This window comes from Stegodyphus dumicola, chromosome X2 (assembly GCF_044657685.1).
Source record: "Stegodyphus dumicola isolate Sdum_Otavi_A_Nest chromosome X2, ASM4465768v1".
Lineage (NCBI taxonomy): Eukaryota > Metazoa > Arthropoda > Arachnida > Araneae > Eresidae > Stegodyphus > Stegodyphus dumicola.
Window position 1 is genome coordinate 115594881 of NC_140781.1, and position 27083 is coordinate 115621963.

The window sequence follows — 27083 nt, forward strand, 5'->3', positions numbered from 1 at the left end:
CACATGCCGTTTACAGTCATCTTTTCCGCCATGAGCAACTGAGAAGTCTTTGTTGCATACACTGCAGTGTGCGTGATTCACAGAAATTTCGGACGCTTTAATGCATGGAAATTCTGAAGAATATGAATTTTTAAACTTCTGCTTTGATAATTTTGGCTTCTTCGTTCGAGGCAGCATTATGATTAAAAATCTTTCACCTGATTCACAGTTCACAAGACACACGCTAAGCTCTCGCCGTAAACTACACAATGCAGCCGAATGCAGACTAAACACGCATCAGCGAGGAACCTGGGAGACAGACAAGACAGACAGACAGACAAAGTAGACAGATGTCTTGTTTTGCACCCGCTAAATCTTTCTGCACCGATGGTTGAAAAATCAAGCATAGGTGCGAAGGAAAGGTATATAGAAAGAGGGGCAATTTCGTATTTGAGGAGAGTAAAAAGGAACTTCGTACATCTTGTACGAGTTCAAAAGGCCAGGAAGAAAAGATGGGACAAAATAAAATTTAAAATAAATGGCCCAAAAATAATAGAGGGAAAAAAGGAGGAAAAAAAAAAAAAAAAAAAAAAAAAAGGGCCTATAGAAAGAAAAGGAAAAGAAGTAGAAAATATCCTAAAATACGATTGTGTCCATGAGTGTAGTTAAAAGGAGAAGAAACTGTCTTCATTTACAATAAATAGTGTCTCACAGGTGTGTTTGTGTAGTGAGTGTGTTTGGTAATGGTGAATAGATGTGTTACTGGGAAAAAAACAAATATTGACGGTGTTAAAATGCTTCGTATCAAGGTATTTAGCATGGAATATAAAGTAATATGTACGCTTGCATCCTGAGATATCAACAAAGGTCATCAAACAAAAGTATATATTAATTTAACCAAAGTAACTTATGCTACTTTCATTCTCAACATTTTCATACATTTTTCAAAAAGCAGCAGCAGACTAACAACATAGAACCATATACAATACAAGACCACAACCGCATACACCCAAATAAATAAATAAACAAATAAAATAAAATATATATATATATATATATTTATGTGTGTAAATTACTGAGTATATGTATTAAAAACACAAACAGTATTTATTAATTTAACTATCATAATTTATTACAAGATTAATTATTTTACTATCATAATTTATTACTAGTTAAATAATGTTAATATAACACAATGAGGCACACTGTTATTTATATAAGCTCATAGTTCTAAAAATTGATTTAAGGCGGTGAAGAATAAAACATCCCTTACATATGGACATTTAACAGATAGCAAAGAACAGTATGCTTTAAACTGATGAAAAATTAAGATTTATTGATTTAAAGGCACTTATTTATAGAAATTTGATTTAGTTTAGATGAAAGAAAAGTACTTATCTTAAAATTCCAGGCTTTTGGAGTATATTCTTACATTGTCCGCTGTTTTATTCTCGTCAACATTGGAGCCGAAATTCATTGGAATGATATAGGTTTTGTAGGGTAAAAATAAACATTTTTCAAAGAAATTTATTTGATAATCACCAAGAGGAAAGGAAAAATTTTCACTTTTTTACGGAGCGCAGCGATCGTGCTGCCGCTTGCCTCGGTGATCACACAGCCCCCCCCCAAGTGTGAGCAAGGAGACAGACAATTGGGTGGAACTATTGATAAGTCGTTAACGGTTGGAGTTACTGATCTACGATTGGCTAATTCTTCAAAACTAGGAACGCACTCAACACGTGATATATGATAACACGAGTATTCAGCCAATCATCGGATGAATTAGTTGGTTCCGTTTTGCGTACTGGTTCTATTGCTCTTGTTTCTGTAAAATTCGTAGTTTTTTCCATACTTTTCGTAGCTCGTAGTTTTTCATGAATTTCCGTAGAAACTACGGAGAATCCGTAGTAGTTGGAGTCTATGTGTGTCTAATGACACTCTACATAATGACTTAAAAATTGAATGTGTAGAGGAGTTTATTAACCGGATGAATAAAAATTTCTTCACGAAGGCCAAGAACTACAGTCAAAAGTCTTTAATCCGGACGTCCATAATCCGGAATGATCTATAATCTGGACCTCAAAGCTACAAACTTTCTGCGAATGAGTAAACAAATAATGCATTTATGCATGTGCGCAAAATACGTTTACGCATACGCATTTAATGTATAATGAACGGTATAAGCTAAGCTAAAATTATCTAATTATCTATTTCAGGTAATGTTGCAGATTGCGTTGTTCCTTAATCTTCTAATTGGATCCAGCTTATTATTATCTGCAGACTGTTAGAGCAATTTTATAAAAGTAAGCTTGAACTTTTGATTATGTCAAAAAGAATTTCCGATTCTGGAGGTGCCAAAGGATCTACAAAGCGAAAGCGTGTTTCAATGTCCATCAAACAGAAAGTGGAATTGCTGCAAAAAATGGATAAAGGCATATCCTTTGTTTCTCTAACCATTCCAAAATCTGTTTATCAATTTCATGCTGCTCTGCCGGGGGGATGCGGGGAACGTCGCGGCGCGCAATGAACTGGAAGTTGATCTGCTAGCACTATCGTTATCTTCAGGGCAGATGTTTTTATTTTATTACTATATAATTCCTTACTAAATGTAGTGTTTCATCTCGATGTACTCCGTCTTTGATATGATTTAAATCAAATTCCTCGTCATTATAAATATCACGAATACACATCAAATGGTTTTCTGGTTGCAATTTTCTAATTTCGTCTATGGGTAATGTATGCTTTATGCATGCGCGCTTTGAAAAAAATGTTTAATAAAGTAAACAAATATCTATTAAGCTTTTTTTTTGTAAATTTTTATACCCTTTAGATCATAACTGCTCTTTTTTTCATAAATTACAGTTTCATATTTTTAATTTTATAATTTCTGCATGCCATCTTACCAGATTTAAACTGAGGATCTATAATCCGGATTGCCGAAGTCCCGACGAGTCCGGATTAAAGACTTTCACACATCCAAAATGTTTGTCGTTCTTCTTTCGATATGCTGCAATATACACATCATCTCCTGCTCATTCTCTTTGGCGTTTTACTTACATTTTTTAGTCTCTTTTCTGTTTGTACGACCGTTTTTTTAGTTTTCATTTGAACTGGGGATTTCAGTTTTCTTTTCAGCTCTTTCTTGCCTGCAAGTGCCATTAGACCTTCTGTAACTGAGAGAAGAAAATCTTTCATTGTTTTTACATCATGATCAGGTTCGCGAACAAACTTGAATAAATGTGTTTACTATACTCGCATCTAAAAAGTAAAAAAAAAATCATGTGCCACCATTTTCTTGCTTTTGCGGCCTATTTCATATAGTCCTTTCAGTTGATCAATCAGTCGACATATCCCATATTCTTATTGTATGAAATAATGCTGTTTGGGCACAGTACTTTTTTTTTTTTGTCTTCCCATCTCGTTCTTTTCTATTAATTTCTTTCATTTCAGTTGCCTTTTCCAAGCAAGACAGGATAGAAATGGATCTTTTATCCTTCCATTTTATGCAATAAATTGAATCATCGCTAACTGAAAAGTCTATATATTCTCTTGACATAAATTTGTCTTTTAAATTTTTGGGTAGATACTTCCGATCCATATTTACAGTGCCACATGCATAGATGGGTCTGTGTCTTTAAAAAGCGAAACAAATTATAACTACTTCCTTTTCTTCTTCAGCAATAACTTCAACCTCAGTTATTCTCTCCTGGATTTCAATTTCATCTGAATCAGAACTGACATCTGAAGCAGAGTCGCAATCGGATGGCAGTTCGGCAAAAAGATCCAAAGCTTCCTGAGTTGTTAACTTTATCCTAGACATTTTAGCACATCAGAGCATACAACAGATGTAAAAGCACGAGCAATCATGAAAAAAGTAGATGCAAAAAAGAAAAGAAAAAATAATCGTGAGTGCTGCCATCTATTGAGTGGAAATTCAAGTGCGTGGTGAGACAAATTTTAACCCACTTATTTCAACTGCAAAATTAATGTTATAAAATATTGAATCCAATTAAGATTTTTGAAAATAAAATACCTTTGAATATTAAAAAGAATCATACATATCATAAATTGTATACCAAAATTTTTAAAATATTGAAAAATGCGAGATACATGGATATCACTCTTGTGATCCTATTTTGAATATTTTTTGCATATAAACTTAAGCCCTGGTGTAGTAGTAACATCTACTGAGAAAAATAATAACTAAAATAGATTATTTTTAAAAGATTAGCAAATTTCTAACGGAAATTGCTAACTGAGAAAATAAATATTAATTAAGTGGGACATATATTGACCCACCATGCCGCAAAGGGTTAAATGAGTTCAACATCTTAGATTATATTATTTTACCTGAGGATGCAAGTATCAGACCTTGCGTGGCCCACCTCACCCGTGACTCAAACTTCCTGACTTAGCACACTTCATTTGTATTGTACTCATGTATATGTATTTTATATAGTATCATATATTTCCTGTTTCTTTTCTCATTATTGTATCTTATATTTTCATAGTTAATAAAAATTTGTATCATTAGTGCATTTTATCATATATCTTTCTTGACAACATCTGTCAGATTACTCTGCTCACTTTGCTAAGCCCCACTCATTGGAAGGGATTGGGAGACGTAGGAGCATCGTACTAAAATTACTTATATAGCTTAAATACTGTAGAACATTTAATTAGTGAAATAAGAAAATCAAGTGTTACTTTGCTGCTTGTTGCACTACAGTTGCGTTATTCTGGATGCTTTCTTGGCCTGATGGAAATTGTGTCCTAGAATGAAACATATAGATCTGTCTCTGAACAAAGGATTAAATTTATAAAATGAATTTCAGAGTTAAAAGCATTTTTCACTGTAAATAGGAATGAATAACTTCATAATTCAGTAATTTACTTAAGAAAAATTTGTGGTGATCCAGAGATAGTTGAGGATTATTGGCACAGATAGAAACAAATGGTCTGTGAAAAATTGGAATAGGCTCACTAGTTATAAAATCTGACTTGAAGGGAGAAATTTGTTTTCAATGGTGGGAGTCATCCAAGAAATCATTAGATTTCAACAGCATCCTTGCTGTGCCTTCCTTATTCGGAGTAGCCAACTCTCCTGATTTAGGCAGACTCCTGATTTCCGACCATGCTCCTGCCAGCCTGATTTGCAACATATTTCTTCTGACTTTCTCTTATTCTAAAAATTTCCTTCATGATTTTTATGTAGCTTGGCTTAATACTTCATTATTAGCACCTAAAAAAAATGATTTTTTGTCGTCTGAAAGGGCTTGTTTTCTCTTGATACAAATTAAAAAAAAAAGAAGTCGTTTCATCAGTGAGATATGGTGCATTTCTGCTTTGTGTGTGAGTCCAAAATACGTATCCGAAAATGTTATATTCTAGTTCTCCAATAAGAATCAAGCACTGCTGAAAATCATCTGGCATATATTAACCAATTAGCACAAAGCAAGATTGAGGTTGTTATTTTGTTTGTCTCGTCAGTGAGCAGCATAAGCTTCACGTGCTTTCCAGAAACCGTTTAAGAAACGATGATCTTTTGTCTTACTTTATGTCTGGACAAAATGTAAATTACTCATGTACTTTTCAAAAATCATGCACAGATGACTTTTCTTCTATTATTTCATCAAGAAAATATAATATTGCAATACATAGCATATAATATTGCAATGCATTCATCGTTGCGATTTTTCGATTTTGCACAGTGAAAGGGCTGATGTTCTCAAGCATGTGCATACACAAGGACAATGCGAATTGTATTGGAAAAATTAAAATTTTCTGTGGAAACAAAAGGACCAAAAAATTACTAATGCAGCATGCCTGTTCTGTTCCTTTTTTACTGGAGCACAACTTGCCTCTGAGTGTATCGGATCATGCTGCAACTTTATTTAGAAAAATGTTTTCTGTCAGTGAAATCGCTGAGAAATACTCAAGAGCAAGGACAAAAACGGCCTCAGTTGTAGAAGAAATGTGTTCAAGAAATTGGTATGAAAAATAAATTTTCTGTTATATTAATTGCCTTAAAACAGTTCCATTCTGCTTGTCTACAGATGGAAGCAATAATACCAATGCAAAACTGTAACCCAATAGTTTCATTTTTTAAATCCAGAATCTTCAGAAATTGAGAGTAGTTTACTTTCTGTCCCAACTCTAGAAAAAATCCGACAGGCTTTAATATGCAGCACAGCTAATTATTAAAGCTTAATTATAAGGTGCACCTCTCACTTCATAAATTTAGTAGTTGATAAAGAAAGGGTCAACTTCTTGCCACTCTTCCACACTTACTGGAAGTAAGCGTGGATGAACGCATTGTTGATATTTGTTATTATTTTGAAAAGATTTCTAAAAGGAAGGAAAAATTGAAACAATTCCAACAGCTGCATAATATTGAAATAAGAAAAAATCTGAAATAAGTATGTAAACACAGTTATCTTTAGGGAAATATTTATCTAGAATCCACGATTCATGGAACCCACATCTTACATTTTTTTGAGGAAGAAGTGAATGCTTCTAAAATTAGAGTAAAAGTCTGCATTGAAAGTTATAAAATATCTTAAGTAAATGGAGATTTAGTTATTACTTCCAATGTTAAAAATAGATGTAAGAAAAATTAAGTAATTTCTGCACCTGTGAGCAATTTAATTGGCAAATACTAAAAAATGTAAGCGTAAATCTCTCCCAAAGTAAAATTAAAAAGTGTTTGACAAAGGGACACATTTTCCGATTAACGTTAAGTTTATCTTTTAAAGAACGAATATTTATGTTTTTATCTTCGGACCTTAAGAAAGCTTTTTGCTTTCTTGTATGCTCCGTTTTTCAGCGTTCTTAACACAATTCTTCAGTGCAGAATTTCATTCATATTTTGCAATCAGTGATTAGTGATCTGGTTAAAGTATTATTTAATGATTAGAGACAATGCTCATTTGCTATAATTAGAAGGTATGAGTAATAAAACAGGTTTTTATATGTAAGTATTTTTGCATTATTTGCATTTAAGAAATAATAACTGAACTTTCAGATATTAATTAGTTCTTATTTAAAGTTAATTCATTTTTTTTCAGTGTATTTTTTCAGTATATTTTCTTTCAGTATATTTTTATTGTTTAAAAATTCTCTTTGTGTTGAGAAAAATCTCCTGATTTTTTAGTGTCGTATGTTGGCAAGTATGTTTAATCATAGAATCTTTTGAATAGTAAATATGAAGCCAATTAAATAATAATCATTATGATAGTAGTAAAGAAAATTTGCTTGTTAATGGATAATTTATTTCTGTTTCTGCCTTATAAAATATGAAACAGAGATGTTAAAGGGCAATCTTTTTTGAAATTGTGCAATTTATTTTAAATAGTGCCTAGAACAATATTCCAGATATTGTCATACAACTGAAAAAGTTTGGTCATTGTGTCTAGTTGTAAGGAGAAGTTTTGTAAGGAAAAATTGATTAAGAATTACCCAAGGTTTAAAAATGAGATCTTGCATTTATGAAATCTTACCATAATGTATGTAGAACAACACCTGAATAATGAAATAGACATCGAAATATCACCAATTTGCCAATTGTAAGGCAAGGAAAATATTTGGAAATGTTTGAATTCAAGTTTTTACTTAAAGAATACAAATTTTAATTAACTTTCCTGTTCACTGTTTTGACATTTTACAGTATGTTTAGTGTGTACTGAGAAGGTGGACCAGCTTAAAGACTACCCCTGGTGAGAAAAGATGTACTGTGTGCTGATATAGTCAGAAGTATTGTAATAATTCTGTTAAGTATCATGTAATTTTGCCATTTTAGTAAAAGTTTTTTTTATAAAATTTTCTGATATTGCATAGTAAAAGTATGCTAATTACATGGTATTTTTATTAAAAAAAATCTTTTGGTACACCTTAGTTGAAACCACCAGATTTTCTGAATGTGCCAAACTCTGGCAGCTGTGGGCATAATCATTCTTCCAGTAGCCATTCTTATAATAATCCTTTTGTCAATAATGTGGGCATTTTTGTAATCTTTATTTTTTGTTGTATTTCGAGCTCGAATGGTTTTTATAAACAAATTATATATTTTTTACCTTAACTCTTTCCGGCACGCTACCTTTTAAGATCAAAGTTTTAATAGGGAAAAAAAAAGAAGAGTAGGCAGCCTAATTATACCTAGAGGAGTACACAAGTAAAATTTGTGAAGATAGCACTTATCGTTTTAATTCTGTAGGTGTGCCCAAAGTGGCACACTGATTGAATAGAGCTTCGAAAAGAGTGCTAAAATGAGCATTGTTGTCAATGAAATGACCGCTGAGATACGGACAAACAAAGAATACAGACTCTCAGTTGTCCTAGATTATCGGTGAGCCCAGTCTTGCTACACCTAGGGTTCGCTGTTTGATTTTAGGCAAGATTTCAGGGTAAAAATTTAAAACTAATATAGAATAAGAAGATTAGCATACAGCCAAAAAAATAACATATAAATTTCTTTTCAAACAATTCCTTTTATACCCTAAAAAAAATCTGGAAGATTTCTTAAAAAAATGAGGGTCTTAAAAAACTAAACATGGCTAAAATATTTGGACTGGTTTGTGTTGAGCTGCCATCTACTATAAATAAAGAAGGTTCATAGTAACCTATAAATCCTTTTTCATTCAATTTTTCTGTGCATACAGAAGGAAATTTTTAGGTGTGTCCAGACCGGACACACTGTGTCGCAAAGGGTTAAACATTGAGTTTGTGGAATTTGCTAGACATAAAAGAAACTGCAGTAAAATTTTTGCATGAATACAGAATTTTGCTGAAATTTTTCTAAAGGGGACAATGAGAAATGCATTTCCTAGATAACTGTTGTTGCCAAGGGTTGCACAAAGCTGAATCTCCGCAATTCTACAATTTTTTTAAGTGAAAACAGATCTATGTGTACTTCAGGAGAAGAAGAGTGCAATAAATAAAATAAAATAAAATAAAATAAAATGAATAAATAAAAATTACAGGAAGATTTGAAAAAAGATTGTTTTATTTTTGTAATGTATCATGTAATCTTTATTTAATAAATTAAATTTGTATTTTAAATTACTAAAGTATATTTTCTTTTCTTATGTTGATAATGTTTACTGACTTAAGATAAATAATAATAGTTTGGGAGTGCATTTCATGCTTGCTAATTACAAAATAGAAAATTAATTGCATTATTGATTAGATTTGAATGTATGTAAATTAATGTTATATTAACAAAATAGGAGCTGTTTAGATTACACGTTTTTCATGCTATATCTGAAATCCTGTCATTAATAAAAAATTCCGATTTAATTAGAAATTCGTAAAATATCTTTTTTTTTTTTTTTTTTTTTTTTTTTTTGTATGGTAAATCTGGTGTAAAGTTATTAATTGTACATTGCTATATACATTTTATAAAATTTTTCATGTGTAATTTTTTGTTATGCTTTTCTGTATATGGTACTTAAGCTTAATTCTTTTATTTCAGTTTCACCTTCTGATGAAGGCATGGCACTAAGAATGAGAAACAATTATCACCCTCTTCATTTTCATCAAATCCATGGTGATAACGTAAAGTTGTCAAAAAATGGAACAGTAGCATGTCGCTCCGAAGGTTTTTGTAAGGGAATTGTTTTTAGTGATCGCCCGGTTATGGTTTGTGAACAGATATTTGTGAAATTTATAGATATATCAACAAACTGGAGTGGAGCTTTAAGAATAGGTTTTACAATGAATGATCCTGTGTCTATGAAATCTAAACTTCCTCGATATGCATGTCCTGATTTAACATCTATGCATGGAAACTGGGCTAAAGCCATAGCAGAGCGTCAGGTCAAGAAAGATTCAATTTTATTTTACTATGTGGACCAGAATGGTGATGTTCATTATGGTATTGATAATGAGGAACATGGTGTATTTTTTGGTGGTGTTAATACGTCTGGTAAATTATGGGCCGTCCTTGATATTTATGGAAATACAGTGGCTGTTGAATTCCTTGGTAAGTTCAGTTATTTTTTTGAGAGTCAAAAAATTTATTTTTATTTGATTTTCATGTTGTTTTATGTTTATTTGATTTTTGAATATTTAAAAAAGACATATAATTGCTATATTCCTTTGCAGAGAGTGATGTTACTGTCATATGAAACCACATTTTTGAAAAAGAAAAGGTGTAGAACATACGTTAAATTTTTTAAAAGAGGTGGTTATAACATATTCATTCTAGATATAAACATCTAAATACATGGTTTCACAAATAAGGAATTTTATTAGAAAAATTTTGACAGTATGGCTGAAATGTTTTTCGCAAAGTAAATATGGTACTTCTCAGTTATACCAAATCACATATTCATTTCAATAATTTTTTTGGTCTTGAGAAAAAGAACAATTGAAGTAAGTACTAATAGGTGAAAGTGAACAAAAAGTAATTCAGAAACTCAAATTTACTTCATAAGAATTGTGTGCTATACCAAAGAAAATTTTTGAAAAATAAATTCTCATAAAACTTGTATTTCTGCTATTGAATGTAGTTGCATTAAATAGAAAAAATCATGTTGGAAGGTTATTACGAGAACAGTGGACTGTTAGTGATATTTTTCATGAAAGAAGAGAGTTTTTTTACTTGTAAATGTTTGAAATTAGGAATGCATAAATTTTAGTGGAAGTAATTGAGGGCAGTGTGACTGACAACTCAGTACTTTTTATGGATTGTTGGAAAGAACATTCTACACAACAGTAGATATGAATTACAAAAATGTCATTGGAGATATTTTGTGATAAAAAATATTCTTGCTGCCAAAAACGTACCACCAATAATATATGGCCCACTATAATGGATAACTTCTATAAAGTACTTCTTTATTGTTTGCATAAAGCAAAAATTCCAGTTAAACTATTAATTTTGCTTTAGTTAATTAAAAATGAAATTTTCAGAATTTTCCTTAATTTAATATCAGACGCTATTTTGGTCAACACAGAAAAACAACAGCTAAAAAGCTGCTCCCTAATATTCTCAAGCTTCATGAGTTACTTTGGTCCATAAGTTCAGTTTTGAATATATCCACAAATTTTGCAAGTATGAATTTTTTATTTTTAGTTAAAGCATACCAATATTTTATTAATTAAAGTTTTTGTCCTAGCAGGTCTGTGTAAAAAGCTTATTTTTACAGATTCCTTCTACTTGTAATTTTCAATAGTTCTCACTAAATTTTCTTAACAAATTTAGCGATTAGAACTGAATGTCTGTCATCAGTATTCAAGGAAATAAAGCATGTAGCTATCTTTTTCAAACATCCCATATAATATTTGTATTTAAACTCAGTTTAGGGAATAATGTAATTAAGAGAAAAAGTTAAAAGACTTTTAGCTGAACATTTTATAAAAATTTTGAAAACACAAGATTATGAAATTAAAAAAATTATTAATGTACTTTTTCTTTTTCCATCATCCTCAGAATAATCTCCATTAGACAGCATAAAATGATGCTATTGACTTAACCTTCAAAATAATCTCCATTAGATAGCTACACTGATTCTATTGACTTTTCCCGCGATTAAGAACGCATGGCAAAGTGATGTTTAGAAAAACATTCAGTATCACCTTGCATATTTACCTAGCTTTCAGTTACATTGCTAAATCCATTTTCCTCTCTGATTTATTTATTTATTTTTTTCATTTTAGGAAAGAAGGCACTGGGAGAGACTTTTATTGGGAGGTGGGGGAATCTGGTATATGACCTTTCTTGTCAAAAATTACTGCCATTGGAGAGGGTTTCTGGTATGATTTTGCATGTCAAAAGTGAGAGTGTGAGCAGGTGCATTATAATGATGCTGAATGTATTTATTTTGGTGCCATTTTTGAAGTGATGAAATCATATGTAGGTTAGCTTGTTGCAGTCTTATCAAATGTAAGGGGCATACTTAACATATTGATGACATAATTGCCATTTAAGCACAACTTTTCTTAACAAATTTCAACAGCTGGCATTCATGAAAGAATACGTGCAGATGTTGCAGTAGTTTATTAATTTTGTATTCTCCATATTTTTGAATTTTCGTGTGTTATTCTTTTTAAATTTTAAAAGCAACTTGCATATAAAAAAGTATCTTCTGAGGAAGTCTTGCATTCTTCATACTTTTTCAATGTTTTCTTTCATTTCTTTCATTTGTTTTTATACTGCACTTATTGCTTTAAAAATGTGTTTAAAAATATTATTGATTTTATGTATTAAATAAATTTTGTATATTTTTCTTATGTTTATTTTTTATGATTTCTTCTGTATGACATGATATAATTTTATATTAGTAAATAATTATCAGTTTCATTAATATAATTTGGTACTTTTCCATTTTGCCGGCGCAAATCTCGCCAAGCAGACTTTATTGGTGACAACATAAAAAGTATACATAAAATATGTTAACAAATGTTAGTTCTAAGAATTTTTATTTTGAAGGCATAAACATTTTAATATCGTTTAAAATTTTGTAAAAAGACAATAAATAGAGGCAAATTTGTAAAAAGACATTAATTTAAGAATTTACTATGCTCTCATGGTTCAACATCTTGATTCACCGGTTCATGTCATGCGACTCCAAGTGATCTTATCTCACATAAACTACGGTACAAAAATCTAATTCTCTCAGTAATTATCTACATTAATTTCAAGTTGAATTTTAAATGAAATCTTATGGAATACAAGTTTAAATGCAAGAATTATTTCAATTCGTACGTATAGCTTACTCAGAAGTAAACTTCGATAGTGTATTCTCATTAGAATTGATGAATTTAACCCTTGACTTTGCCTTGTCTATATTTTCACCTTTGGGTGAGCATTGTGATTGCATCCTAATTGACTTAATTACCACGAATGGCCTTGGGGCATAAAATTGATTTATCTGGTAAAAATTCTGTGCCAGTATTGAAAGAAACAATCAATCTGATAAGAAATGGTTGCAACTTGTTTTGAAAATGAGGTGTTGAAGGTTACCAGCGAGGATATTCATTCTGTTTGGCATTGGTTGTACAATTTTTGGGGCTAGCAAAATGGGAAAGTACCTATAATTTTTATGATAATCGAAATCTTGATTATGCCAATCATTTGCCAATACATATTTGGCTATCAACCTTTTGGACATCATTGACATAATTAGGAATCCATGGACTAGTGTGTTAGGCTAATAAACGTTTTAGTTAAATTTTATCTCTTGCATATATTACTGTAGTTAGACTTTTCATTGTGAAGATAATTCAATTTCTTTTCATTGTGTTTTATTGTTAAGATAATTCGTCAGAGCAAGGTAGATAAAGCAAGTTCAGAGTTAAATGGCTAATTTGGTGTACACTGTGCCCCCCCCAAAAAGGGGGGTAGTTCTATATCACCTGTTCTGGGCGATTGACAAAATTCAACTTGTGTTTTTCATGTCTCAAAAGCATGACTTAGGATATGTATTAAATTTATATATAGCATTATTCTAATATAGGTATTTTGACTCAAAATCGGACTTTTTCTGAACTGACATGCCAATTTTTTCCCATATTTTGATTCTATGACTCAAGTTATGCCAAACTGCCAAGTTTTGTAAAAATTGCATGAGTAGTTTTTAAAAAATTAGCTCTTAAATTTTAGCTCCTCCATGTTAATTGAATCTTCTATATATTTATTAATATTTGTTTTATTAAATTTATTTGATTCTTCCTTTCACATTTTGAAATTTAATTTCATTCCAAATAAAATTCACCCATTTTTATGATTAATTTTTAAAATTAATATTTTAAAGTAATTTTTATAAATTTTTCAAAAAAAATTTTGAATTATAACCTACAACATTTTACAAAATTTAATATTTAGGTATAATTTGAGACATAGAATCGAGATATGAAAAAAGATTGTTATGTCATTTCAGAAAATGTCCAATTTTGTGTCAAAATGCAGTAGAAGTCCAGAAATCCGCAGAGGTTGCGCAGATTTTAGGATTTTGCAGATTTCAGAACAGAAAAGATAAATTATAATATTCAGACTGAAAGTGCAAAATAAATAAGGCGTATTAGATACATTTAATTCAATTATTATATACATTATTGCAATAGCCCACCAGTGGCTGAGCGGTAAAGACGCTGAACACTGGTAGTTCGGTCCGAGGTTCGAATCCCGTGAACGGGCTGGCTGCATGGGCGTTTTCTTGGTTTTCCCCATGTGTAACGTGTATACGAGCCAGTTCCCTTAGAAAGTCCTCCACGCAGACATTCCTCCCCTTAGGCAGATAGCCCTCGTGTGCTTTGCCATAATTAAGTAACCCAATCCTATCCATTATTGCAATAACTTATTATATGCATTAAATTATTATTACATATATAAATTGATTATTTATTCATTGTATTATATGTACACAGCATCGAGTTTGCCGATTTCACCTCATGCAAAGATTTCCGGTTTCAGATTCCGGTGTTAGAATCACTCTCGCTGTAAAATTTCAACAGCTTTTCTTTATTTTCCCATATATCATACACAATCGTGTTGCAATTCCATACGATTCTGCTATAAACCGAGGAGTAGCACCTGCTTCCATCTTTTGCAGAATTTGCACTATTTGCATTACCGTCAATGCAACGTGTTTACGTTTTTCACGTGTTGCAAGCAGTAAAATCATGAGTGTGTTTCTTATCTTATTGTATTAAAAAGGGCTGAAATTAAAAATATTCTTAATTTATCCACAAAATATCTGGATAAAAAAAGAAGGCAGCACCAAATAATCTCGTGAAATAACAAAGCTCAGAAAATACAACGTGAATCATGAACTTGAAAGAAGAGTTGAGTGAATTTTCTGCTTTTTTATCTCGATGCAGATTAGAGAGCGAAAAAACTTTTATCATGATGTCAATAATTTGGTATTTCCATTATAACTCATTATTATTCGGTAATTATGATGTCATTATTTGGTAAGTATTTTTTCTTCGATATTTTGTACTGAGTGTTGAGATTTCCGGAACCTATAAACTGAATGTTTATATTTTGAGAGAAAACACGGATTTCAGGTCGGCAAATTTTCGGTATTTGACTGTACCTATGTTGGATCAGTGCTATGTATAAATATAATATACACTCTTTTGGGGGAAAAAAAAAAAAAAAAAAGCCGAAGCACCAAGGACTTTTGCAATTGTGACGAAATTTGGTATGCAAAAACATATTGATTGAACATGCAAATGGTCAAAGTTTCAAGGCAAATGAACAGGAATTGCAATCATAGTGCGCATTTCTAGTGTGCAATTCACAAAGTATAAAACCGGTAACAGAGACTGAATTTTTTTTTTTTTTTTTTTTTTTTTTTTTTTTTTTTTTGTTGCTGCCATTGGAATTTGGTAAAGAAGCAACTAAATATGCCATTATGACGAAATCAAAGACCTTACAAACAACTAAACGACTTCGAACGTGGTCGCATTGTAGGGTTGCGTGAAGCTGGGTTATCATACTGAGCAATAGGCCGCCACCTGCAGCGTACAGCTACTGCTTTGCAAGGATGTTGGCAGCAATAGTTACTACAAGTAAATTGCCGACGAAATGAAGGCTCTGGAAGGCCAAGGACAACAAATGCGAGGCGAGATAGGATGATTGTTCGCCAGGCCCGAACCATCCCAGTGGTATTATTGTCGACTATTCAATGCACTACAGCCATGTCTATACGTCCTGTGGTACTGTCTACCATCTCACAACACTTATTCTGATGTGGGGTTACACTCAGAGAGGTCTTTAAGACGTTTGCCTTTGACCCCTCAACATTGGCGGAGTCGTCTAGAGTGGTGTCACAGCCGATCATCATGGCTGCCATCAGATTGAAAAGCAAATACAAGGAACTTATTTCAACTGCAAGTGATCCAAATTCTAATGAATTTTAGAAATTTGTACCAACAAGCGATTTTTGAAATTTACATGATTTGGCTGTCAGATATTATTATGTGTTTGGATTAATATATGTTTGTGAACAAATGTGTTGTATTATGAATGTAATAAAATCAAAATATCATTCAAGATTAACTGATATGCACCTAAAACACCTAATTTTGCTAGCATCTTCAAGAACAAATCCTAATATAGATGATTTGATAAACAAAATTACATATTCAAAAACAACATTAATTAAGTACTCACTGTTTTAATAGTTATTTGGAATTAAATGTTCCATATTATTAATTTTTATTTTATATGTAAGCTAAGTGACTGAAACTTTAAAAATATTTACTTACAATAAAACTATAGTTTGCATGTTTCTTTTATTTTTTTACATAATTTTATAAATGTTCACTACTCAGACTTGCATAAAAAATGTGCTATTAGTATAAAAATCCCATAATCAGCCTATAAATAACATTTTTCTCCCTTTTTTTTAAATATTTTTTAGTGTGTTGGAAAAGTTGAAAACATAAAAAAGTTGAAACATAAGTTGTTAAACATAAAAAAGTAAGAACATAAGTTGGAAAAGTTGGAACATAACTTTTTTTTTGCAGATTAAAAAAGTGACACTCTTCCTGAAAAGGTTGGCCACAGATGTACGAACGGGGGTGAGGGGATATAAAGTAAACAAAACCCAGCTGACATGTAGCTGAGGCTTCACGTGATATAAACATTGGACAATTTAAATGCTTCATTTTTTTTTTTTTTTTTTTTTTTTCTTATGGGAAGATTGGGAGTGGAGTTGTGTTTTTAGGAATTCCTGTGTGTTTTCAGTTTGCATCTTTAGAAAGTAGACTAAGTTTTTTTTTGCAGATTAAGAGAATTAAACTAAAATTGCAGTGACTAAGAGAAACTTAAACAGAGTATATTTGAGTGGTAAATGAGCCCGAGTGGCTATTTTGACACCAAAGACAAGTGAGTTTAGCTATTTGGATACTGAAAGTTTGTCAGAGACTGATGGTTTTGAATTTGCTGAATTGAATTTGCTTCTGTCTCATACTCCATCATGAACTTGATCTGTTAAGTAGTTGAAGCCTTATGAATTTATGTAAATTGAAGGAATAAAATTAATTTAAAGTTATGTGAATGAAACTGAATTTTTCACTATTTTTTCGATGATCTACTGAACATAATAGTTGAAGAAGCTAATAATTTCTATGAACAAAAGATGAGTGAAAACTCATCTTCATCCCTTGTCAACAAAGTTTACTCATGTAGGTGTGCCTAAAATGAGGGGATTCTTAGGATTAATTATTCTACTGGGAATAATTAAAAAGCCCGACCTCAAAATGTATTTCACAAGTAATGAAACATTAGCATCTAGACCAGGGAGGGCCAAACTCCGGCCTGCCGGAAGGTTTCATCTGTCCCGCATATGGAAATTTAATTTGCTGGTCTGAGGCGAATTAAAATAAATATATATTTATGTATTATATCTCCTTTCCTTTTCTACTTTGTTCAAATATTATTTTTTTCTTCCTTTTTTTTTCCCAAAGGACTGTGGATATTTTTACTTTTCCTATTTTTGTTCTACAAAACATAAATCGCTGGAAATAGCAAGCACAGACAGCTTTCAATCGGTAAAGTGTTAAAAGCGGAAGTTCTTTGTTAGTTATAGCTATAGATTGGCACCAACAAGCGTTATCTCTTTCTCGGGGAGCAGACATATTTGAATCCAATATAGGTGAATTAGACCTCACATGGGATAGACTGTGCATTTTATGCTCCAGCCAGTGGCTTTTTCTTTTGGCACGAGTTCTAATATTATTGACTGCATATAGAAAGATTGCGGACTTATAGCATCATTGTGAATAGTGGTGAAATTATTAAAAGTATAGTGTAGCTAGTGCTTGTTTGGGTTATTCGTAAAATATTTCAACCCTAAAATGGCTACTAAAAAATGAAAAGTTTTAAAAGAAAATGAAAAGTTGATTCAGAGTGTCATGTATGTAATGATGAATAGACATGGAAATATTTTTTTTACAGTTGTAAAACATAAACTAGTGTGTTTCATCTGCAATGAAGCTGTAGCAGTCTTCAAAGAATATAACATTTCCTGTCATGTCACATCTAAGCATAAGAATTGCAATTATGATGCAGTGTCCAAATATGAAAGAAAACAAAATGCAGAAAGTCTTTGTAAAAAATTATCAGGCCAACAAAATTTTTTCGAGAAGGTAAACAGTATCCAGAAAGCATCTACACATGCAAGTTACATTGTAGCATACATTATTGCTAAAAATAATAAAGCTCTTGGTGATGGGGAGTTTGTTAAACAAGGCACGCTCCAAGTTCGTGATGTTTTATGTCCAGACAAGAAAAATAATTTTGAGACTGTAAGCTTATCTCGAAAAATGGTGACTTCTAGAATCGAAGATATTGATAAAAGTTTCACATCACAGTTAGAGTCAAAGATTGGCCACTCTAAATTTTGCTCCATAGCTATGGATGAAAGCACTGATATAAATGATACTGCTCAATTAGTATTATTTATAAGAGGTGTTGATGAGAACTCTGAAATTACCGAGGAACTGGCATGCATGTGTTCTTTAAAGGGAACTGCAACATGTTGTGATATTTTTCGCGAATTTCAGGAAGGGTTTTTAACTTTGAAAGTGCCTATAACAAATACAGTACAAAGTTCACAGCTAGAATGTGATATTCCCGTCGTGAAGGGTTTGGGGGGTATTGTTCAGTTTGTTGATACCAAATGTAAATTTTAGAGATGTAGTTTTCTTTTGAGCACAAAGCATTTTACTTTTTTCACATTAGAATTTTTTGCTTAACTTGTGTTTTATTTGGCTGTGGAAAATTACATAATTTTGAAACTCTTGATATGCAAATTATATTACATAAGTGCCTGTAATTTTTAACTGTGCAATAAAATAATTAATGGTAGTAAATTACATAATAGTCTAAACACCCTAGAGGAAATTAGTTTTAAAGAGGGCACACATGTTCCAGTTTGTGGGAGGGGGGGCTCTGAAATTACTTGAACTGCATGAGTTTAGTGGTGTGAATTAACAAAAATATTTGTCATTAAAATCACTTCTAACATACATATACAATTTGCATTGTTTCTATTTCTCAGTTATGTCTAAATTGTTTTTGTAATTTGAATCTGCAAAAATTAGTTATTTTAAAATGCTGCATTTATGTGCATTTGCAGTCTGTACTATTGGAATTAACACTAAAATATATGTAAAATCATAAATGTGGTTAAAGAATTTTCGGTACTTTCTGTTTTTCTACCAAAAGTTGGAAACTTGTTGAAAATTTTCTAGAATATTTGTAAATTCATTTTCAACATATTAAATACACAAAAGAAAACAGTCATTTTTAAAAGTACAATGCACTAAGAATTCCATACAAGAGCAATCAAACAATATAACTGAAAACGTTAGAAACATTGGTAATAAAACACTTACCTTTTTTGAGATTTTTTTCTTCCATTTTAGTTATCCCTATGTGCAGAGTAATCTGTTTTGATTTAAAAACTTGCACAGAATGCAGACTTGCACATAGCAATGCATATTTGCATTGTAAAACAATGACATGATGCTCCAGTCAGTATAAACATGTGGTATGTGCATACTTGGCTTGCCACACAAATACCTTTTAGCAACATCATGGGTTGCTGCGTAACTATTTTAGTGACAAACTACTTTGCCTCATGAATACTGTTCAGTGCAGGTGTTGATAGTAAGAAAGTATGCAATTTTGTGATACTAATTCTGTTATTGTAGGTATGTCTACTTGATAGTACCTCATTTGTGAATGAACACTGTCTCATATAGAGGCAGAAAATATTATTAATCTTTGTCTGAAGACAAACTAAAGTGGATGTGTTAGATTATTTGATTATAGCAAAGTGCTAGGACTGTCTGCCTTCAGGGAAGGGGTACCTTGGTGGAGGAATTTTTAAGGAACACTGGTTCATATTCATGTTACAAATATTTCCCTATTTGTAACATGAATATGAACCATGAAATTCCCATGCATCCAACCTGTTGGCCAGGATTTGAATTCATATCAAACTACCAGTATTCTGTGATCATACTCCTCAGCCAACGTTGGCCCAAATCAAGATATATAGGTGTGTAGTGGTTGCTACATCACAACGTTATTTTTTTCTGTTTAAGAATAAAAGAAAAAATTACTATTCACTTTTTAAAAACGTTCTTTTTAAAACAGTATCATCCTACAAATATTTCTACTGTTGCCACTCACAGTCTACATAAAGTTGTACAAAAATATTTTACAGTACAAAGACCGTAATCCGGACTCGTCGGGATTTCGCAGTTTCGGATTGGAGATTTTTCTGGATTATAGATCATCAGTTTAAATCTCGTAAGATGGCATGCAGAAATTATACAATTAAAAATATGAAACCATAATTTATGAAGTAAAGAGCAATTATGATCTAAAGGGTGTCAAATTTTACAAAAAAAAAGCTTAATATTTATTTGTTTACTTTATTAAACATTTCTTTCAATGTGCACATGCGTAAAGCATACAAAAAAAAAAAAAGTTTGTGGCCTTTGAGGTCGATATAGATCGTTCCAGATAATGGACGTCCGGATTACAGACTTTGTACTATATATGATTTGTAAAGGTTACAGGTGTAAAAACAGCATTTCGTATATGAACATTGAAGAATGCCACTTCATGATGGAGGTATTAATGAAGTTATATGATTTCTGGTATCAAAACTCATGATGTTTAGTCTGAAGACGTGGATGGCCATTCAGTCTGAAACCGAAAATTTTGGATTTGCCTTACTGTCAGCTTCTTTCTGAAATTTGAGAAGAGTGGTTTACAGAGAAATAATGGGATTAATATTCCATGAATGTCATGAAATCAGTTATTAATTTTTCTTTGAAATTAGGAATTATGGTTGTAACAGGCTAATGTAATATTGATCTTTTGCAGTGGTAGTTCTAAAGCTCAGCCGCATGCAGAGCATTCTAAGCTACAGTGTGATTGGTGGATACAGTAATAATTAAAACATTTATAATATGAGATTCTTTAACCTTTTAACTACTACAGTCATCAGTAAGTGATTTACCTAGTCTGCCGCATATTCTGGCAATGGTCAATAGACATTTTACAGTTTTAAAGCAGTTGTCGAGCAACATTTTGTTGTCAATGAGCGATTATAAAACAACAATCATTTATTATTCATATTGATAAATACCAAATTGCCTCAAAAATAAGCTAGTTATAACATAATAAATAACTAATTATAAAATATCATAAATACCCCCCAAAAATCGTACATTTTTTAGTTTCGGATTTTGTTTAATAAATAATACAATGGCTGCATTCTATCTGTTTATGTTTTTACATCACCAGCAATATAGAAAATTAATTCTGTCATGGTGTTCAGTAGTTTATGTCCATCAACACCTCGCCCATCCTTCCACCCTATTTTGAGAATAAATCGGTCTGAATGGCGCATGGGTGCTTGTGCTCATTATTGTGGATGAGCCAGTTGAACTATAATAAGGTTGCTGCATTGAGATTTGTGTGCATTTTTATTCTTTTGAAATAAGCTCGGTTTTTTTATGTGCATTTTTTGCATAAGTGTGGCTGGGCTATATAAATCCCCAAATAATACATTTTCAAGATTTTATGTCAGTTCTAATAAGGCTGCTGCATCCAGATCATGTGTGCATTTTTGTTCTTCCGTTTTTATATAACTGTCATGGATCAACCTTCATCATCTGCAAACAAATGGGTGAGATTTGAAGATAGTAGTGGCGGCAATAGCAATAGTACTAGTACTTATGGAAGCTTATTTGCTGATTTTGAAAATGGCAAGGAAAAGATAAGAAATAGTGACATAGACGAAGATATAATCGAATGTAATATTGAATCCAGTGATACTATTGGCCAGGATAATGTTAGTTTTCATTGGAGAGAATGTGACGAATTTCAAAGGGAAGCATATAATTTTGACAGTGTAAGTGTGGGAGTGAGTGATAGGTCTGATGTGGTTGACGATGCTGAAGAATACGATTATATCATAAAATTTTTTGGTGTGGGCCTAGTACAAATAATTGCAAATGAAACCAGTAGATATTCTGCTTATTTTGTACAAGAGACCAGAATGATGCATCAAGGCCCGAAACAAAATGGTGGGTAAACACAATGATTGACGAAATTTATTCATTTTTAGCATTATGTTTTTTGATACCTCAAGTGAAGAAGAGTACCATGTTCCGAGTATTGGTCGGAAAATGCGATGATTCGAACAGATTTTTTTTTAGCAAATATATAACTTATGGCAGATACATACAAATTTGCAATTTTGCCATTTTTCAAATAACTACAGCCAACCCAAAAATGATAATCTGCGGAAAATTCGAGATCTGTTTGAAAATCTAAACACCAAATTTTCTACATATTTTTCACCATTTCAAAAAAATATGTTTTGATGAATCTCTTGTTCAGGGGCAGGTTATCATTCAGACAGTATATACCTTCAAAATTACATCGATTTGGACCAAAACTGTTTTTCCTGTGTGATCGTGAAACTGGAATTATTTTGAAAATTTTGGTTTACACTGGTTCCATCAGAGATATACTACACAATGAAACACTTGGTTCTCGGGCACTATAGTGAAAAAGCTCATAGAAAATTATCAAGGGGGGAAACCATCTTGTATATACTGATAATTGGTATACCAACCTGAAGTTGGCACCACTATTTGGTTGAAAATGTCATTGGTGTATGTGGCACCGTCAAGAAAAAGTATTTTTCACAATTTACAACACTTAGATGCTGTCAAATAAAGCTGAAGAAAACGGCAAAATTTTGGCTTAAAAGCGAAAAGATAAAAGGGATATGCATTTTATTTCCACATTTCACAAATTTAATTTTAACATTTTTTTTTTCCACTATCCACCTCATTCATTGGTAGATAGTGGAAAATGAGTCATAGATCATAAGAAAGGCTTATGAAACCAGCTTGTGTATTGGACTATACCACAAATATGAGACTTATAGACAAGACTGACATCTTTTGTAGAGAGTGTTCGTAAAAGTATGAAGTGGTATAAAAAGATTTTTTCACCTGTTAGACATTTCTATTTTGAATTTATATTATGTATTTCTGGTAAAAACAGGAAACAATGACTTGTCATTGAAAGAATTTATTATAAACATTATGCCAAACAAATTTTGTGAAAACATGAAACCCTTACTCCAGTTCGATCTGGTAGATGAAGCAGAGAATTGCTTTTACAATAAGCCACCAGTAATTTCATCAAAAGACATTTTTTGGACAATGTTCCACCCACTGCTGGGAGAAGAAATGACCAAAGAATGTGCCACATTTGGGTAGTCACACTACCAGAATCAAAAGAATATGCAAATGTGTGACAACTTTGTGTTCGGAATGTCAAGTGAGTTTATGTGTTGGACATTGTTTTAGTATATACCACAGTCAAAAAAGCTTTTGATAATAACCTTTTTTGTTGTTTATAGTTTATAACATTTTATTTAGTCGAGGATTATATGTTAGTGCTAGTTATATGCTAGTGGTTACGTTTGTATGTATGTCTATATGATTATAAGTTTAGGCAAATATCTATAAATTGTTGTTATATTGTTTAGGGATAAAATTTTACCCTTTTCTTTTTTTATGACGCTTTCAACCTCTCTGAAGCTAAATATAATATGAAAAAAGAAATTTTGCAAAATCTAAATTTTTGCATTTGGTGGTGTAGTCATGTATAATTTTACCTGTAGTTAAAGGATTAATCTCCCCTTGCATAATTTTCTTTCTTTCTGTGTTGATTTCATTAGCATATGTTGCAAATTTTCTGAAACACAATTTCTATCAGTTTTGGATAATTTTACATATTTGTATTATTTCTATTTTTTAATTTACTGCTGCAAAGAATTAAACTGTAATTAAAGGAAATTTAGTATTCAGTTTATTGTGTGTGTATATATATATATATATATATTAATTATACTTGATGTTTGTTTATTTATTTTCAGATCCTGGTTTCTTAAATCAAGATTCTGTTACAGATGCTCAAAGCAATGCTCTAACCATATTCAGGAATAAAGGAAATCAGAATGCTTCCGGTGTCTTACAGATTTCTAATTTAAACTGCAATTTGTCTTTCCACCGTCTTCACGGGAAAAATGTAGTTCTAAAAAAGAATGGGTACTTATTGTGTTTTATGTATTGTGCTTTTTATGTATTTTTAATTATAATTGCAAAGCCTATATTTTGCTCTTATTGCAATAAAGCCTCATTATTGCATGTGTATATTATGCTGTCAATGTACATTGCTTTTTCATTAAAATCACTGTTTTGGGAAGGAAATCGTCAGAATTGTATTCATTTTGAAAGTGCATTATATAACAGAAGGATGAAATGATTTAAATTTCAGGTAGTTTTTGAAATACATAACATCCAGAAATCCATATCCCAACTTCTGGCTATCATGGCAACTGTTATATGGCTGGGTACAGAATTGAATAGACATTAGATGGCAGTAAAGATATTGTAATCTATGTGGCTTTAGTTCTGTGCCAACATTTATGTGTTGTACTAGTTGGTGGGTGTTGTCTTACCAGTCTCACTGCAACCATTGATTAGGTATTTTTTATTGGTGAGAGATGGACTGGTTAAAACAGTAGTTGAACATCCTTGCTACTCAGAAAATGTAGGATAGTTTAAGAAATGTGATCTCATGTTCTATAGAAATATATGGCTATAGAGGTTTTAAACTAATGGCATAGCCACCAACATTTAAACCCCAGTAATGTAATGATGGTTGATCAAAATACTGGGTATGTGTATGAGGTGAATGGGATTTGTACCTAATAGCACTTCAAACATGAATCCAAGTGTTGGGTGATGATGAAGAATGCAAAGATTTCAGCATTCATTTTCCTTGGTGTTTCTGTATGCAGATATATGATGTCATGATGCTATGAGTAAATGCAGGATTCATTTAAAAAAAAGATTACATTATGCCATTGAAGCATCTGCGAATCATTGAATATGTCATTATAGGTACTGATTTTTGTGATGTGTCTAGGGAAGCCAAAGCAATAGTAACTGTACTGACAGTTTATGATACTGCAAACTTGTTTAATATGGCTGTACAGTTCTAATTGCGATGTGGATGAGATGTCTGTTATCTCAAAAATTAATGAATGAGGTCTGTTTAGATCCTGCACTTCACTCTGTGTAGCCATCTCAAACCATGGCTTGCTGTCTCATAGCAGTCTTTCAGATTCACCAGTGTGAGCAACAGTTATTAGGTATGATATACTACAGTTTTAATATGCTGATTTTCTCCTGTGATTGAACTTCAATTACAAGTTCTTTCTTATGCAAGGTATAACATGATCTTAATAATAACAATGAGTAAATGTGATTTTCAAATGAAAAGTTATTTTTTGCCCAGCCCTTTTAAGCTGCTTTGAGGTATCATTACTCTTGCCTGTTTTGAATATGCCATGAAATGCTAATAGTTTGCATATCCCAGCGTGTTTTATGTTTCATGAAAATTTCAAGCTTGTATGCTTTCTTCATAGTAAAGTTATTTAAGTGACCAGCACTGCATTTGATATTGTTTAATATGAAAACACTATCTAAGGAATATTTTATAAAATTATTAGAATGTTATTTCTATGCCTTTTTTTGTTTATTCTATGAAAAACATGTAGTCTAATCAGTAAAATGTTCATAATGCTAAATGAGATAATTACAAATTATTCCATTCTTTTACATATAAAATTTTCAAAGCTATTCCACAGCAGATTTTATGGCTTAGACCACTTTTTGCTGCCTCTTAATAAGCAATTTTGAACAGATATTAAGCAACATTTTGGGAGGAGGATGTTTATTTGAATAATGGTTCAATCTTGGTTAAAACTAGGGTCAATCAATTTAGAAGTCAAACCACAAAAATCAGTGGTATATTCGCAAGTTTTCACAGGACTAGTTTCGATGGTTTTACAAAACTATCATCCTCAGCTGCCAAAGCTCAAATGAACAAGATAAGATGTAGTGATAAGATAAGATTAGAATGACTGGACAGGAGTTAAGCTACTGGTGCCATCTGTTGATGAAACGAGAACTAAAACATAATTTTTTTAAAGGCTGAAGTTGCCTTCAGATGGTGTGGAATTTTATTGATAGGAGATTAAACGACCTAAAAGTTAAATTTCTGTAAAATATTTTACATTCAAATACTCAAAATTTTACTGATAGGAGAATAAAATTTCAAGTACCATATTCAAGGGCCCCATTCTGGATATGAAATCCTGGGCTATTTACAGGATTCCTTGCCAGTGTGGTTTAATTTATATTGGTCAAACTAAGCTGTAAAATTTCACGTTAAGGAACATGAGTTATATGTTAGAAAAAAGGAAACACAGAAGTCCTGTGTTGCCCAGCATTGTTGGTCCGAAAATCACACTTTCAATTTTTCTGCAGTCAAAATTATTCAAAAACGTCTTCCATTGGTGAATTAGATTTTCTAGAGGCATTTCACATTCAGAAAAATCTTTCTGTTCTAGTTAACGACTGTCATTCCAATCCATCTTTGCTTTCAGCCTTTAAGGAAATAATGTTTTAGTTCTTGTTTCAGTAATAGATAGCACCAGTAGCTTAACTCCTGTCCAACCATTCTTATCTTATCTAATCACTATATCTTATCTTGTTCATTTGCACTTTGGGAACTGAGGCTGATGGTTCGATAAAACCATTGAAACAGTCCTATGAAAATTAGCAAATATAACGCTGATTTTTGTTGTTTGACTTCTAAATTAATTCTTATTTGGCATGTTATTTTATATTCATACTACGGTCAATATTAAACTGTGGGGATAATGAAGTTCCATCAAGAGATCCACGATCTCATTTTGCTGATTATTATTGTATATCTAGATATTTTCTAGTATTGAGCTTGATATATAAAATGTATGCATATATGTATAAAATTAGCCTTTTTTCATTAAACTGCCTGATTTCTGACAGATACTGTTTGACTTTTATTATTTTATTTGTAAATAAAAGGTTTTTGATTTACATTTGGTATGAATATTTAGAGCAAGATTAAATGCAGAACTACTAAAAATAATTATATTTACCTATTCAAATTATCTATATCTGTGAAGGCAAGCTCTCACATTTTTTTTTTTTCA

The 27083-nt window shown here is 31.7% G+C and overlaps 1 protein-coding gene across 1 annotated transcript in view; it reads left to right on the plus strand.

Moving 5' to 3' along the window:
• Positions 1-27083, plus strand: part of LOC118187466 (protein neuralized-like) — an 86905-nt gene that overhangs the window by 17013 nt on the left and 42809 nt on the right. The window contains exons 2-3 of the mRNA XM_035357700.2: positions 9449-9958; positions 23913-24084. Of these exons, the coding sequence (XP_035213591.1) occupies positions 9449-9958; positions 23913-24084 (682 nt within the window). The remainder of the gene's footprint in view (positions 1-9448; positions 9959-23912; positions 24085-27083) is intronic.